This window comes from Aedes albopictus, chromosome 1 (assembly GCF_035046485.1).
Source record: "Aedes albopictus strain Foshan chromosome 1, AalbF5, whole genome shotgun sequence".
NCBI classification, from domain to species: Eukaryota; Metazoa; Arthropoda; class Insecta; order Diptera; family Culicidae; genus Aedes; species Aedes albopictus.
The window spans coordinates 48,070,659-48,086,270 of NC_085136.1; the positions used below are offsets into that span (position 1 = coordinate 48,070,659).

Here is a 15,612-nt window from a genome sequence, read left to right on the forward strand (position 1 = left end):
GGCGACGTTGCAAGTACCGAAGGTGGCGTGGTAACAGATCTAGGAGTATGTGCACATGACGAAAGACTTCCGGCCCCTGACCTCCAAGAGATTGAGGAGGAGGTTGGCCGGTTGAAAAACAACAAAGCCGCTGGAGCAGATCAACTACCAAGCAAGCTTCTAAAATACGATGGAGAAGCACTGGTTAGAGCACTACACTGGGTCATTACCAAGATTTGGGAGGAGGAAGTATTACCGGAGGAATGGATGGAAGGTATCGGGTGTCCCATCTACAAAAAGGGCGACAAGTTGGATTGCGGGAACTACCGCGCGATCACACTTCTGAGCGCTGCCTACAAGATACTCTCTCAAATTTTATGCCGCCGACTATCACCGATTGCAAGAGATTTCGTGGGGCAATATCAGGCTGGATTTATGGGTGAACGCGCTACAACGGACCAGATGTTCGCCATCCGCCAGGTGTTGCAGAAATGCCGCGAATACAACGTGCCCACACATCACTTGTTCATCGATTTCAAATCGGCGTATGATATAATCGATCGAGACCAGCTATAGCAGATTATGCACGAATACGGATTCCCGGATAAACTGATGCGATTGATCAAGGCGACGATGGATCGAGTGATGTGCGTCGTTCGAGTGTCAGGGACACTCTCGAGTCCCGTCGAATCTCGCAGAGGGTTACGGTGATTAAGGTGGTCAAGGTGATAGTCTTTCGTGCTTGCTGTTCAACATTGCGTTAGAAGGTGTAATAAGGAGAGCGGGGATGAATACGAGTTGAACGATTTTCACAAAGTCCGTTCAGCTACTTGGTTTTGCTGATGATATTGATATTATAGCTCGTAAGTTTGAGGCAATGGCGGAAACGTACATCCGACTAAATAGTGAAGCCAGGCGAATCGGACTAGTTATTGTTGTATCTAAGACAAAGTACATGGTGGCAAAGGGCGCCAGGGAGAAATCACCTCGCCTGCCACCTCGAATTTCTATCGACGGTGATGAAATCGAGGCGGTTGAAGAATTCATGTACTTGGGCTCACTGGTGACCGCCGACAACGACAACAGCACAGAAATTCAGAGACGCATTGTGGCAAGAAATCGTGCTTACTTTGAACTCCGCAGAACTCTCTGATCGAACAAAGTTAGCCGTCACACGAAGTTAACTGTCTACAAAACGCTGATTAGACCGGTAGTCCTCTATGGGCACGAAGCATGGAAGTACAGAGCACCAACGCGCCCTTGGAGTTTTCGAACGGAAGGTGTTGCGTACCATCTACGGCGGAGTGCGGATGGAAGACGGGACATAGAGAAGGCGAATGAACCACGAGTTGCATCAGCTGCTGAGAGAGCCAACCATCGTCCACACCGCGAAAATCGGTAGATTACGACGGGCGGGTCACGTCACCAGGATGTCGGATAGCAACCCTACTAAAATGGTTCTCGAGAGTCATCCGACCGGTATAAGAACACGTGGTGCGCAGCGAGCTAGGTGGGTCGATCAAGTGGAGGACGATTTGTGGACCCTTCGCAGAGTGAGGAACTGGAGACACACAGCCATGGACCGAGTAGACTGGAGACGACTCCTACGTACAGCAGAGATCACTCAGGCCTTAGTCTGACCGGTAGGGTAGGTAAGTAACACTAAAACGCGAAGCAGGCTTTGTCCCAGTTGGAACGTTAACAACAATAAGAAGATTGTGTGACGCCAACTATTCATTATAATGGATTGTGATATCCTCAACTAAAACAATCTAATAACTCACCTTACGTCAGTCTTTTCTAATCCAACCACTCGTTGATGTACGAACACAGTTTGGGAGTAATAGCACCGCAATCGGAACAGTTCCTTATCACCGGACAGATTCCGCACGGCATCTGAACCAATCCGGGCGAAGACATCGGAGCTTCGATCGCTTTATACAGATACTTTCCCTCCGCCGTAGGAATCGATTCGGCCTTCCCGTCGTAGACTACCGTTTTCAAAATCGTTTCCAAATCGTCCTCATCCAGGCTAATCTTACTGATGCCCAAATCGGAGATGAACTTGTGAACATCTCCCACCGAACAGTAGGACAGCTTCTGCACCGCCAGCGGTCCATCACGGCACTCCTTGGCTGATTCACGCTTCATCCGCAGAAACCGCAGGCACTGCTGATTCAGGACGTCCACGAACTCCGCCTCAAAGTCCTGATCCTGGTACCAGGCGCCTCCGGTAATGGATCGGTCCGGCTCCAGGTTATACAACATGTAGACTTTCTTCTTGCTGGCCTGGAAAGATCGAGATCTTTAACATCCCAACTAAAATGTCTGTCAAGTCGCACTTACATTGACCGACTTCACAGCTTTGATCAGCTTCTTGTTCTCCAGCTGCTTGAGCACCTTGTTCAGCTGCGTCATAATCAGATTCGATTTCACCCTTATGTCCCTAATCCAGATGCCCTTGTTACCACCTTCCTCGATGATATTGTAGATGATCTTCTCCTCGTTGTCGATGTCCTTCGGTGCGGTGGACTTCTTCGACGGATCCTTCAACCGGTAGATGAGCGTGGTTCCCTTCTTCAGAATCTCCAGTACCCCCTCCTGGAGCAATTTGTTCAACGCTTGGACCCGGTGTTCCGGTTTCACCTCCGGTATGGCTGCCACAAGATCGTCATTGTTGATGCCGCCCGGTTTGTCCTTGGCCAGGGCGATGATCTGGAAGCCGACGGTGGCGGTGTCCTCCAGCGAGGCCGAGTCGGTGGCAGCGGACATCGTTCACTATGTCAGGGCGGGTTTTATTGAGTAAAAACTATTTTTGTTCGCAAATATTTTGAAGAAGTTGATTTGCACGTTGAATTTGGAAAGAGCGAACGAACGAACTGAGTGTTGCGAAAAAGCATAAGAAGAGAGAACCGAAATTTATGACAGCTGCTTGTTTTGTTCGGGTCATTCGTTGAAATTTGGGGGTGTCGCAAAGATATCGATTTTTTTATTCATCGATCAACCGAACACCAAATTTTTAAAGTATAGCTGATTCCTTGACTGATTCAAACCAATGAGGTACAGATACCTGTACCTCATTGGATTCAAACGTTTTCTGATTAGGTCTTTTGCAGAACAAAAAATAAGACCGTTGATAATCCATATACAACCTTGAAATATTGACTCTGCTATTTAGTGAACTTTAGTGATCCTAATCGATTAATGCAGGATATTCAAAATTTTGTGACACCCCTCATGAATGATTTGTTGGTAATCTGGCATCACGGTGTACCATCTCTCTTTTGCGTTCTCTCGGTTCTCTCTCACCGCTCTCACCACCCTTTACGGACCATCAGATCAGCAGCGGATTCACAAAACAAATCGCGTGTGATAACAGGAGGAATCCCATCAGGTACTAGTGATAAAGCGATAGCGATCCAAGCCATCGAAATGGCCAACGCCTTCCGCACAATGTTCCCGGTGGTAAACCGGGAACTGCTCAACTGGTTTCCGGGCCACATGGGCAAAGGCATGAAGCAGATGCAGCAGAAGCTCAAGCAGGTCGATTGCGTGATCGAAGTGCACGACGCCCGGATTCCGCTGTCGGGGCGTAACTCCGAGTTCCGGTACACGATCAGTGGGGTCAAACCGCACATACTGGTACTGAACAAGAAGGACAAGATCGACCGCAGGATGCAGGGACGGATTGTGGACCGACTGCAGCAGGAGGACTCCGAGGCGCGGCACGTTTTGTTCACCAACTGCAAGGACCAGTGAGTAATCTGATGAAGGTGGGAGATTCTAAGAATTATGAAAACTTTCTTTTGTAGATCATGCAACGGTATCCGGAAAGTGATGCCCCTAGCGCAGGACTTGATTCTTAGTTCGAATCGATTCAACCGGGCGGATCAGAAAGAGTATTGCATTATGATCATAGGAGTTCCCAACGTGGGCAAGTCATCCCTTATCAACGTGCTCCGGAATCGTCATCTGAACAAGAAGGGCGCATCACAGGTCGGTGCCGTGGCCGGCATTACCCGAAGCGTGTTGAACAAAATTAAAATCTCCGAGGACCCTCTAGTGTATCTGTTGGACACGCCGGGTATTCTGAAACCCAACATAGCGGACACGGAAACCGGATTACGGCTAGCATTAGCAGCCTGCCTTCAAGATCACCTGGTAGGAGAGGAGCTCATAGCTGACTATCTTCTCTACCTGATGAACAAACGGGGGAACTTCAAATACGTAGAAGTGATGGGTCTCAAAGAACCGACCGATTCGATAGCGGAAGTGCTGATAGCCGGATCGAAGCACCTGGATAAGACGGTCCGCGTTCGACACTACGACGGATCGTTCGTAATCCGACCGGACGCGATGCTGGCTGCAAGGCATATGATCAAAGCTTTCCGCACCGGTGCCTTTGGAAAAATCCTAATCGACGAAGATAAGTTTGTCTGAAACGCTGGAAGTAGGTTAACAAATTCGTCATAGTTGGCTAAGCAGCAAAAGTACTTGTTTCCTTCTTAATCAAAGTAGTCGTTTATTAAATCTAAAATAGTTCTTCCTACATCTAAGCTTGCATCATTTCCTCCAGCGATTCCGTCGGCATGCTGGGGGCCGGTTCCACACTCCCGCCACCGACCTCTTCGTAGGCGGCAAACTTGCTTCGTTCCCGCGCCTTCTCCACCACCTTGCTCTTGGCCTCGTAATACTCGATCACCACTCCGGGATCTTTCTCGTTGACCACCGCAGCCGGTAGAATGTCCATTTCGTCGCAGCCGAACCACTGCAGCAGGAACATCAGCTCCCCGCCGCAATCGGTCGCGCCCACAATGGCCTTCAGCTGCAGACCCCGCTCGTATCCTCGCGGTTTGGCAATCTCCTCCAGTTTCTTCTTGGCCGACTTTTTCTTCGCTTCCTTGAACTCCTTCTGGCGGCGCGCTTCCTCGTACTTGGCGATCAACTCCGGGCATTCCAGGTTCTCCTCCGGTTCCCAGGTGTTGTCCGTCTCCGAGTAGCCCTTCCACTTGAGGTAGTACTCGATCTTACCGGCGGCCGTGATCCGACGGTCCATCACCTTCTCCACCACGTAGGGGGCCTCGTTGCTGTCCTCGTCCGCGGGGGCCACTGAAATGGGTGTTCCGGGATTTGTATTATTTGTTTAATTGAGATTATTAAGATAAAAACTTACTATTTTTGTAATGTTTTGTTCAGCTAAACTGAAAGACGCGGCTTGTAAATATGAAGCTTCCTCGTTCATGGCTTTTATCAACCAAACTCACGGCTAAGCTTCTCATTTCTCACGAAACTCTTTTAATACACTGAACCAAAACACCAAAGCGAAGCAAAATTAATAGCAATGCGAAAAGACTTCAACCAGATTTTCTACAATAGATCAAGCTGATAGCCTTGGACAAAGCTTAAGCTGTTGCTGATTTTCTGTTACAATGGTTATTTTTTTACGGCTGGCTTTTAGGGCCTGATCCAACCCCCTACTTTCCGGAGGACCATAGTGCACAGTCTTGGGCTAGACTGGAATGGATCAATGAAGCAAACTTTTCTTTTGTTCTCCGCATGTAAACAAAGGCGCCACCGTATATGGACATTAACATTGTGACAGCAGTCGAGTTATGTCTGTTCGATAGCAACCGAACGCTATTGGGTAGCAACCTAGAATAACAAATTGTAGTAGGCTATGCATAGATGTTTAAATAAAATTTTCACTTCCACTGTTACCATTAACCGTAGTGTGGCCAGCAAAAAAAAACACCCGTAGAAGGCCGGCAGGGTACCCGGGTACCCACGAAATGGAAATGATCGTATCTCAGCGATTTTCCACCGATTTTAAAAGTTTTTGCCTCATTCAACTCAGAAACTCATTATCTATCAAGATCGTATTTGGTTGGACCGGTCCGATCACCATAGGTACCGGAAAATCCGGATTTCGGGATCCGTGTTTTTATACAATACAATATACGGGATTTTCGGTAGGTTAGTAACAATTTCGGTACCAAGCATCGTAAAATTGCTTTGGTATATTGTATCTGACCGGCCTGGAATCATAAAACGTGTTGACTTTGAAACTGTGATTTCGGAACACGCTTCCCGTGAGGCCATGGTTGACCATAAACACTTTAAGCACAGATAACAGACGTTGATGCTTATATTGGCAATGTGTGTAAAAATGCTCAACTGCCATTTTGTATTTAACGAGCAGCTGAGACTCATGTGGCAATCATTTAGAGATGGCGCAGTGATCGATAGTCAGTGATCGCTTTCAAGATTGCATGCACTACGCAATTTTACACTCAAGATTGTATTCGATCTTGAATGAAACTGGAACTTTGAACTATTCTTGCATTCAAGTTCGATGTAATGTCGCAATAAGTTGAGTAGATGGCGGTAGTGAGCCAACGTATATCGTTTTGAACATTTACACAGGATTCTGCGAAAAATTTGTACTAGCATAAACATCTGTTATCTGTGCTTTAAGGTATCCTAGCCTTAACAATGTGGGTTTCAATATGGTATAAGCACAGACAAACAGACGTAACACTCTTCAAAACGACTTGCCTCATGCATTTAACGACCAATTCAAATTTCATTTGATTTGCGCGATTCTTCCACCAGAGACGCTAGTGCTCGATCGCTTTGACGTTTGTCAGTGTACACGTTGCTGAATGATGCAAACGAAAATTACAGGCGCTTTGTTTAGTAGTGTGCGTGTTAGACAAACGTCAAATGAAAATCCATCATGGCCGACAGTGTTGCGCGCGGTTCTATCAACAGGTGGCAGTGTGCGCATGAAAAAGACACCGGGCAAAAGTTTTTGAGGAATTTCATTTAAGAGTTACGTCTGTTTGTCTGTGGTATAAGGACATGCTCCCAAAACTATGGATTTTCCGAAAACCACGGTGATTAGATCGGTCTAACCAAATATTTTCCCGATAGATGATGAGTTTCTGAATTGAATGAGCTAAAAATTTCCAAAATCGATGAAAAATTGACGGAGATATGATCATTTCAATTTCGTGGGTACCCGGGTACCCTGCCGGCCTTCCACGTAATAAAAAAATGCAGGAGCACCTCCCCCTGCCCTCCTCACTTTAAAATTTGGTCAACCCCAGTAATAGATGTATATTCACGAGTTCTAAGATCTAACAGAGTTCCAATATCCTAGTCTCAATAACCATTAAAATATCGAGATTTGAAATTGAAAAAGGTACCCGGGTACCCTGCCGGCCACATAAGTGTTAACCGAAACAGACGTGTTAATAACTCAATAGGTTATTGGCCCAGGAAAGAAAGGAAGGAGTTGGAAAGTAATTAATTTTCTTTCGGAAGCAACGAAATTTATCAAGATGACGGAGGACAAGCTTTGGTTGTTCGAAGTTCTGCTCGAGGACAAGAACATGCTGGATTGCTTGACGAAGGCCATCGACGAGGAGGAGTATTCGAGGGATCTGGCGACCGACTCTGCTGAGGTACGTGCCGAGATGAAGAAATTGCTCGATGGGCCCTGGATCGGAAGTGCAAGAACCTGCTGATTCATCGGATCGCGGAAGACCAATTGGAGTACGTGAAGGACAAGAAGACGGCCAAAGATGTCTGGAACGCCCTCCGGAACGCTTTCGAACGTGTGGGAATCGCTGGCGAGTGGAACAACACACAAACGACAACAGAAAGGAAACAATCGTGTCTAACCAATCGTGTCTCTGTCGTCTACCGAATCAGAGTTCATCGCTCTGGCAGAGGCGTGTCAAGAGCTTCAATGGCTGCGAAAGTTGCTCAACGACCTGGGCAAAAGCGTGGATCTTCCGATCCGCATACACCCTAAAATGAAACAACACAGGCTTGTGCACAATGTACACAGGCTTGTGTACAATGTACACAGATTTGTGTACTACTAGATCAGCCTCCACCCCTGTGTCAAATGTACACAGTCACTTTTCTGGCTCTAGCGCTGGTATGGGAGCAAAGTTCATAACTAATTTTCTCTGAACGATGACATGCATTATCAGGAATCGATCAGTGCAAAAATAATTGTTAATTTTGTTTTCATGCCAGCGCTGGAGCCGGAAAAGTATCTGTGTACATTTGACACAGCGGTGAGGCTGATCTAGTAGTACACAAATCTGTGTAACTTCTGTAACCGTGTACGTGAGGATAACCAAAGCTGCATTCGGCAGGTGGAGAACGAGAAGGTGGATCAGCGGTCGAAGCATGTCGACACCAAATACTGCTTCATCAAGGACCTGAAAAGAAAGAACATCATCAGTTTGCTGTATTGCCCAACTGAGCAGATGTTGGCAGACATGATGACCAAACCACTAACGAGCGTCAAACTCGGAAAGCTACGTGAAGCTGCAGGAATTGTCGCTATCGATGTCGAGGAGGAGTGTTAGATATTACGAATCGTAGCAACCTATGAAATAATATGTACTTGTCATCAGCATGAAATAAATTAGTCTTTAGTAAACCGTCAATCAGTTCAGTCGAACTTCCCTACACATCCGAATACCCAATAAATTAGAATTACTTGATTTTAAGGTTGTAACTACCGAAGCAATTCGAGCTTGGAATGACAAGAGGGAACGAATGTCCAGAAAACAAGCAAAAAAGGTTGAACGTTTACTAGTAAGTACTAGTAAGTAAGAAAAAATTATAGTCTCCACACTCTGTATCTGTTTTGATTCATAACCTTTTGGAGACGAACCAGCCTCGGGCTGAAAGTCTCGATAATAAAGACAAAAAAAAAGTTGATCCTCAAGAAAAGGTTTCAAGAACTGAAATTGCCTGAAGGTGGCGATGTGAAGCAATTTTTGCTGCGGTTCGAGAAGATTCTGCGCGAGCTCAGGGCGGTTGAAGTCAATCTACAGGAAGAAGACGTCGTGTGTCAGTTGCTGCTGGCACTTCCAAAGTCCTACGAAGCGCTCATCACTGCTCTGGAGACGATCCAACCCCAACAGCTAACTTTGGAGTACGTGAAAAAGCGGCTTCTGGATGAACAAGTGAAGAGAACGAATTCAAGCCACGATGATGAAGCTGGACACGTGAGCGATGCGGCGTTTGCAGGCAAAAAGACGGGACTGAAGTGCTACGGTTGCGGTAAGTTTGGGCACAAGCGACTCAGCGAGCGGAGTGTCCGGACAATTTTTCACCAAACGAGTCTGGTTGTCAAGGCAACCGTCAAAGCGGAGGAAAATCGTATCGGAACCCTGATAAAAAGTATCATAGAAATACGATAAATTTTATTGTTACAACACCATTTTTTCGAAAAATATTCACCATTAAACATATTGTAATTTACACAACACACTCACCATCACCCCTATTGTTCTATACCATTCGGCGAATGGTAAATGGCACTTTTACAATAAAAAATGGTGGTCGTTATGTATCTTAACCATAAAATTTTGAGAAAATTTTCATACACTTTTTCGCGAAAAACAATAGAATGTATTGTGTTTTTATGAGACATTTTTAGGGCAATTTTCAAAAGATAACAATATATCTTAATGTTTTTTCATTGTTCTTACAATACAAATACAATTAATTGAATGGCGTCAAATGAATCGTTGTTACAATAAAAATACAATAATATTTGTTGTTATTTGTAAGCTGTTTTCGCTTTTGAAAATCCATAGAATTTATATTTCCCGCTAACATTTATATCCAGCATTTACGAGCACTAACGTCCGCCAGAATGATATGCACATTTTATGATAAGAATCAAACACTCTGATGTATGCCTGGTATGTATGCTTGGCAGCTGTTGATAAGATCTATCTTCAATCTTTTCAAATAACTGCCAAATATCACAAGTCAGACCTCAGGTCGTATGATCCATACCATAAATCGTTCACAATTCATGTGGCCATTAGTATCTGTAAATGCTGGAGAAAAATGTTACCGAGAAATATGAATTCTTTGGTTTTTCAAAGGCGAAATCTGTTTACATAACAACAAATATTATTGCATGTTTATTTTAACATCGGTTCAATTGACCCCATTAAACTAATTGTATTTGTATTGTTATCAATGGCAGTTTACTATTTACTAGATTCCTTTAATTTATTGGAAAACATTAGAAAAATCATTGTTCATCTTTTTCTTGTCTTAACATCCTCACTTGGCTAAACCTGCTTTTCAGCTAGTTTTCTATAAGTACTTCCTCAGTTATTCATTGAGAGCTTCCTCTGCCAACACGGCTTGACGTCTGTCAGTTTTAGCGAATAACATTCGATAACCGAAACATCTACTGTACTCAAATTTAAAACGAAAACTATAAAAAATGTGTCAAGTGATTTTGTATTTGATTATACAAACATGATCCAAGCAACAATAATACTTATTGTTATTCATTTGTTACAAATTGTTTTAAGTGTAATTGAGAAATAAACTCTTTTTTAATAAATAGACCATGAGAACTTTGCAGGCACTTTTGCAACTATTTAAAAACAACTTAAATTAATTTTTACTAATAGTAACTTTAAATTATTATAGAACTATTGAAAAACAATCGAATTAATCAGTCACTAATAAAGCTAATGTTCACTTATTGTACGAACTATATGGGCTTGATTTCTATTGTAAAAAGTAACAATATATCTACTATGTGTTTTATTGTCAACAATAAAACCAGTCATTTGTTAATAATATTTACCATGTAAAGAATGGTAATTTTTTATCCGGGAAGTCAAAATATCGAGCAAACGTTGCCGAGGAAACGGAGTTGGCTTTCGTCGCTACCACGGCGGACTGTTTGTCTACGGTTACCAGGACAACGGCGGATATGAATGTCGACTGGTATCTTGACTCTGGAGCCACCGATCATATGGTTAGAAGCAAGGCGTTCTTCGAGGAGCTACACCCGTTGGCGAAAAAGGTGCGTATATCAGTAGCCAAATCTGGTCAAGCGATTACAGCGGCATATGCGGGGACGGTGAGAGTGAACATGATCGTCGGTGACCAGAAGCTCCCGGCGGTAGTTGAATAAGTTTTGTACGTCCCGGAACTGGAGTGCAACTTGTTCTCCGTGCGACGAGTTGAAGACAACGACATGGCTGTAAACATTTCCAACGGTAAAGTGGCGATTTTGAAGAATGGACGTGTGGTTGCCACTGGCCAGCGGACCGGCCAGCTGTACAAGATGAATATTGAGCTACGTGAGAGTGGAGGTGCATCTTCCGAGCCAGGTGCGATGGCTGCAAAGCAAGATTTGTACGATTTGTGGCACTGGCGGCTTGGCCACCTGGGAGAAGCAAGCATGAAGACTCTTTGGAAACACGGTATGGTAGAGACAGCAGCGAGGATTTCCGATTGGCCCGGTCGGTGCATATGCGAGGTGTGTATTCAAGCGAAGCAAACCAGACAACCGTTCGATGATGTTGCTGAGCGGCGCCCAACATGGCCGTAAGAGGTGGTGCATTCGGATGTCTGTGGACCATTCAAACCGAGTACCTGGGACAACAAGCGTTACTTCGTGACGTTCATAGATGGCTTCAGTCACTTCACGGTGGTCTACCTTCTACGAAGCAAGGATGAGGTAAGCGAGAAGTTTCAGGAATACTATGCTCGGGTCACAGCATTCTTCGGTACCAAGGTGTCCCGGTTGAGGTGCGACAATAACGGGGAGTACATCGGAGAATCATTTCGCAAGTTCTGCCGCAGCAAAGGCATCAGCATCGAAACAACCGTTCCGTATAGCCCCCAGCAGAACGGTGTTGCGGAACGGATGAACCGCACGCTGCTGAAGAAGTCCCGGTCGATGTTACAGGATGCTGGTTTGCCCAAATCCATGTGCCCAAATGTACAGCTGCATATGTTACCAATCGAAGTCCGACGTCAGCTCTAAAAGAAAAGAAAACACCATTTGAAGCATGGTATGGAAAGAAGCCCAACATTGATAAGATGCGGATCTTTGGATCAATGGCGTACACATGGATACCAAAGGAGAAGCGAGACAAGTTGGATGCGCGATCGGAGAAGAACATCATGGTCGGCTACACTACAAATGGATATCGAATTTGGGATTCGCGCAAGAGGAAGATATTCGTTTCGAGAGATGTGATATTCGACGAGAAGAGGCGTGGTGCTGAGGAACAGAGGGCGTCCAGCCGGACGCTGTGCCGAAGCTATGCGGAGTCGGAAGCTTCAGAAGACCATGCGGTACTGGAACCGCACTCCGAACCTGAGGAGCCTGTTAATGCGATCGATTATCAATCTGAAGAAGAACGAGACGAATTTGAAGATTACCTGACATCCGATGACGACAAGCCTGTTGATGACGATGAAACCGGCGCGCTCCCTTCGCAACCAGAATGTGTCAACTGCCCCGCAGAAGTGGTCACGAGGCGCAGCGAACGGGAGCGCAGACTCCCCGGTAAGTTTTTAGATTTTATTACCGGCTCACGGGCAACTACTGCTGCTGAATGTTTCTCAGGTGTTTCCGATGACCACGACTCGACGAGGGCGTTTGCGCTGAATGCTGAATCGTGCGTAGAAAACCTGCCGACAACGATTGAAGCGAGACGACTGGAACCATTGGAAGACAGCCATCGAGAATGAGCTGGAGTCACTGCGTAAAAATGAGACCTGGGAACTCGTTCCGAAGCCACACGGGAAGAACATCGTCGACTGTCGATGGGTGTTCAAAATCAAGAACGACGCTGGGAATGTCGACCGTTACAAGGCCCGCCTGGTCGCCAAAGGCTATTCCCAGAGGAAAGGATTCGATTACGACGAGACCTACGCACCAGTAGCAAGAGGAACCAGATTCGCAGTTAGATAGCTGCCTCTACTGGTGGCGAAAGGGGAACGATGTAGTATATCTTCTCCTGTATGTCCCGTATCGTGAATTGATTGGGTGTTTGACATACCTAGCACTCTCATCAAGACCCGACATTAGTGCAGCTGTGAACTTTTTCAGCAAATTTCAGTCAGCACCCACGGACCTACACTGGAGTCACCTCAAGCGCATTCTTCGCTACCTGAAAGGAACCGTGAATCATGGACTGATTTTCCGGAGACGAGAAGACTCGCAACCGCTAGAGGGCTATGCCGATGCTGATTGGGGAAACGATTCGGATGACCGCAAGTCGATCTCAGGAAACATCTTGAAAGTTTTTGGTGGAACAGTTTCATGGACGACTCGGAAGCAGAGTACAGTTGCACTTTCTTCAACCGTGGTGGAATATGTTTCGCTCAGTAATGCAGTTTGCGAAGCAATTTGGCTGCGGAATCTTGTTCTGGAGTTTGGAGTCAAGTTGCTGCAGCCCGTACCGCTTTTCGAAGACAACCAGCATTTGTATAGCCGAGGAACCACGTGACCACCGAAGGATGAAGCATGTTGATATACGCTACAATTTCATCCGCGAAAAACTGCAAACAGGACTGTTCAAGATTCGCTACATCCCAAAAAATCAGCAGTTGGCAGATCTGTTCACCAAAGGACTACCACGTGGACAGTTCGAGACGCTTAGGAATAAATTAGGACTATTCGGTTGAGCGAGGATGTTGGATAGCAACCGAACGCTATTGGGTAGCAACCTAGAATAACAAATTGTAGTAGGCTATGCATAGATGTTTAAATAAAAAAAAATCACTTCCACTGTTACCATTAATCGAAACAGACGTGCTAATAACTCAATAAAAAACACCCCCCAACATTGCAAGAAAAGCGAGATATCCGTCAATATTCTGAGAAATTCTGAGCAACTCTGTGAAGGAAAATGTACTCTCCAGCACAGTGTCTTGCCCCAAGCAGTTACCCAAAATTTTACTCAAACAGCATCAAATTAGGCAAGGAATCATAATACCATTCCATTTTCAAAAAAATGAGGCAAATAATTTATTCGAGTGTGGTCGCTCACTACTCACTTTCTCTCATCATCAATTTCTCATCTGTCACTTTGGCCGTCGATGATATCACGCAACACGCACACATCTTTTCATGTTTCATTCACAAAACTAAATTTACGTTGTGTATAGACAAGGAGAATACATTTTACTAAGGTGGCGCAGATAAACATTGCAAACCACTGGTTGTCTCTTCCACTCTTCTGGTGTTCTTATGCAACTAAAATAGTGACGTCACCATTTCAGTTCCATAAGAACACCAGAAGAATGGAAGAGACAACCAGTGGTTTGCAATGTTTATCTGCGCCACCTTAGTAAAATGTATTCTCCTTGGTGTATAGAGGCTTGCATCAAAAACATAACCTCATCGAATTCTCATACGATTTGTAAACATAGAGGCTTGCAGCGAAAATCTAACCTAAAAGAAATCCCATACGATTTGTAAACATTGCCCTCAATTTTTTTTTTGAGGGCAAGGATGGCTTTATGGACCGACGCCGAAGGAAAGAAAGAGAAGGAGACAGTGATGACGTCAGCGTGCAAGCGCTCATTGCCCAAGGAGAATACATTTTACTAAGGTGGCGCAGATAAACATTGCAAACCACTGGTTGTCTCTTCCACTCTTCTGGTGTTCTTATGCAACTAAAATAGTGACGTCACCATTTCAGTTCCATAAGAACACCAGAAGAATGGAAGAGACAACCAGTGGTTTGCAATGTTTATCTGCGCCACCTTAGTAAAATGTATTCTCCTTGCTCATTGCCCTCAAATTTTTTTTGAGGGCAAGGACGGATTTATGGACCGACGCCGAAGGAAAGAAAGAAAAGGAGACAGTGATGACGTCAGCGTGCAAGCGCTCATGTGCGCGCGAGCTTCCTTCCTTTTCGCCGCCGCGCCGCGCCCCCTTGAAACAAGGTGCACGACGGAGGTCTGTGCACAGCGAACGACGATGATGTGATGTGATGACGGAACCAAATCCCCGACTCTGATTTTTTGGTTGTGTGGGTTCAGTGAGTTCGTCCCGAAAGCAGCAGTCGCTGATGTCGCTCGTGCAGTCAGTCAGTAAATAATACTCTTCCTCTGTGGTTGGTTGATGGTGTGCCATCATCAGAGGAGCTCGCTCGGCTAGGCTTAGTGAAGAGAGGGTGCAAAAAAATCTTTATCTTTAGCAAAACGCAGAGAAACACGCAATAGAAGAATAAGCAGCAGTCAGTCTCAGTGCTCGGGTCGCAAAATCGTGTGAAATCCTCCCGGGGAGGATCGTCGAGAAGGGAAAGTGGCCGTCGCGAGTGATCCGAATTTTCGCCTGGCTGCCGAAAGCTGGAGAAAAGCCTATCTTCTGGAAAGACCTCCAGCAGCGGAGTGGAAATTTTCAGTGCTGGAACCAGAAGAAAAAAAAAAACGGGGCGTTTACTACGTGGTGATCTAGTAGGCTGACCTGACCGATTGGGGATTTGCCTGGGGTTGTCAGGTGTATTCGGAGCGGAAGAAAGTGTGCTTCCGCCCGTCGTTTCCTGCACTTTGACGAAGATCGTCGGGGCCGTTTATTCCCGTTTGGACGGAACTTCAGTTCGGATCGCAGAGGCTGAAAAAGAAAGATGGTGAGTATCCATCACTGCCATGGGAGTGATGTTGGTGACCGTCGTTGGGGAAGTGCTGCCATCGATTTGGAGGTAGTTGCCTTGGATTTTCATATGTTGATGTTGCTAGAATTTTGTTCATTAGTATGTAAATACCTATGGAATATTTTCAAAATGAGTTGAATCTCATGATTTCTGTAATAGAATCGAG

At 45.4% G+C, this 15,612-nt stretch overlaps 3 protein-coding genes across 3 annotated transcripts; 1 reads left to right on the forward strand and 2 right to left on the reverse strand.

Moving 5' to 3' along the window:
* Positions 1-1,755: 1,755 nt before the first annotated feature.
* On the reverse strand, positions 1,756-2,870 carry LOC109397913 (DNA-directed RNA polymerase III subunit RPC6). The gene is made up of 2 exons (XM_019670252.3): positions 2,326-2,870; positions 1,756-2,268 (listed from the first exon to the last, which is right to left on the reverse strand). Exons 1-2 carry the CDS (start codon positions 2,749-2,751, stop codon positions 1,780-1,782), a joined length of 915 nt encoding a protein of 304 aa, XP_019525797.2. The 5' UTR covers positions 2,752-2,870; the 3' UTR covers positions 1,756-1,779.
* Positions 2,871-3,300: 430 nt separating this feature from the next.
* Positions 3,301-4,540, forward strand: LOC109397898 (mitochondrial GTPase 1). Its single transcript, XM_019670235.3, has 2 exons — positions 3,301-3,734; positions 3,792-4,540. The coding sequence occupies exons 1-2, from the start codon at positions 3,412-3,414 to the stop codon at positions 4,417-4,419; spliced, it is 951 nt and encodes a 316-aa protein (XP_019525780.2). The 5' UTR covers positions 3,301-3,411; the 3' UTR covers positions 4,420-4,540.
* Positions 4,471-5,235, reverse strand: LOC109397899 (chromobox protein homolog 1). Its single transcript, XM_062844474.1, has 2 exons — positions 5,153-5,235; positions 4,471-5,088 (listed from the first exon to the last, which is right to left on the reverse strand). Coding segments are annotated over exons 1-2 (558 nt in total). The 5' UTR covers positions 5,154-5,235; the 3' UTR covers positions 4,471-4,531.
* Between the last annotated feature and the right edge of the window lie 10,377 nt (positions 5,236-15,612).

What these genes read in the sequence shown, in the direction of transcription:
- LOC109397913 (XM_019670252.3), bottom strand. Translation starts at nt 2,751, where the DNA reads ATGTCCGCTGCCACCGACTCGGCCTCGCTGGAGGACACCGCCACCGTC. An exon ending in AAGCTGTGAAGTCGGTCAAT is followed by an intron (nt 2,269 to 2,325) that starts GTAAGTGCGACT and finishes CGATCTTTCCAG; the next exon opens with GCCAGCAAGAAGAAAGTCTA.
- LOC109397898 (XM_019670235.3), top strand. Translation starts at nt 3,412, where the DNA reads ATGGCCAACGCCTTCCGCACAATGTTCCCGGTGGTAAACCGGGAACTG. An exon ending in TTCACCAACTGCAAGGACCA is followed by an intron (nt 3,735 to 3,791) that starts GTGAGTAATCTG and finishes TTTCTTTTGTAG; the next exon opens with ATCATGCAACGGTATCCGGA.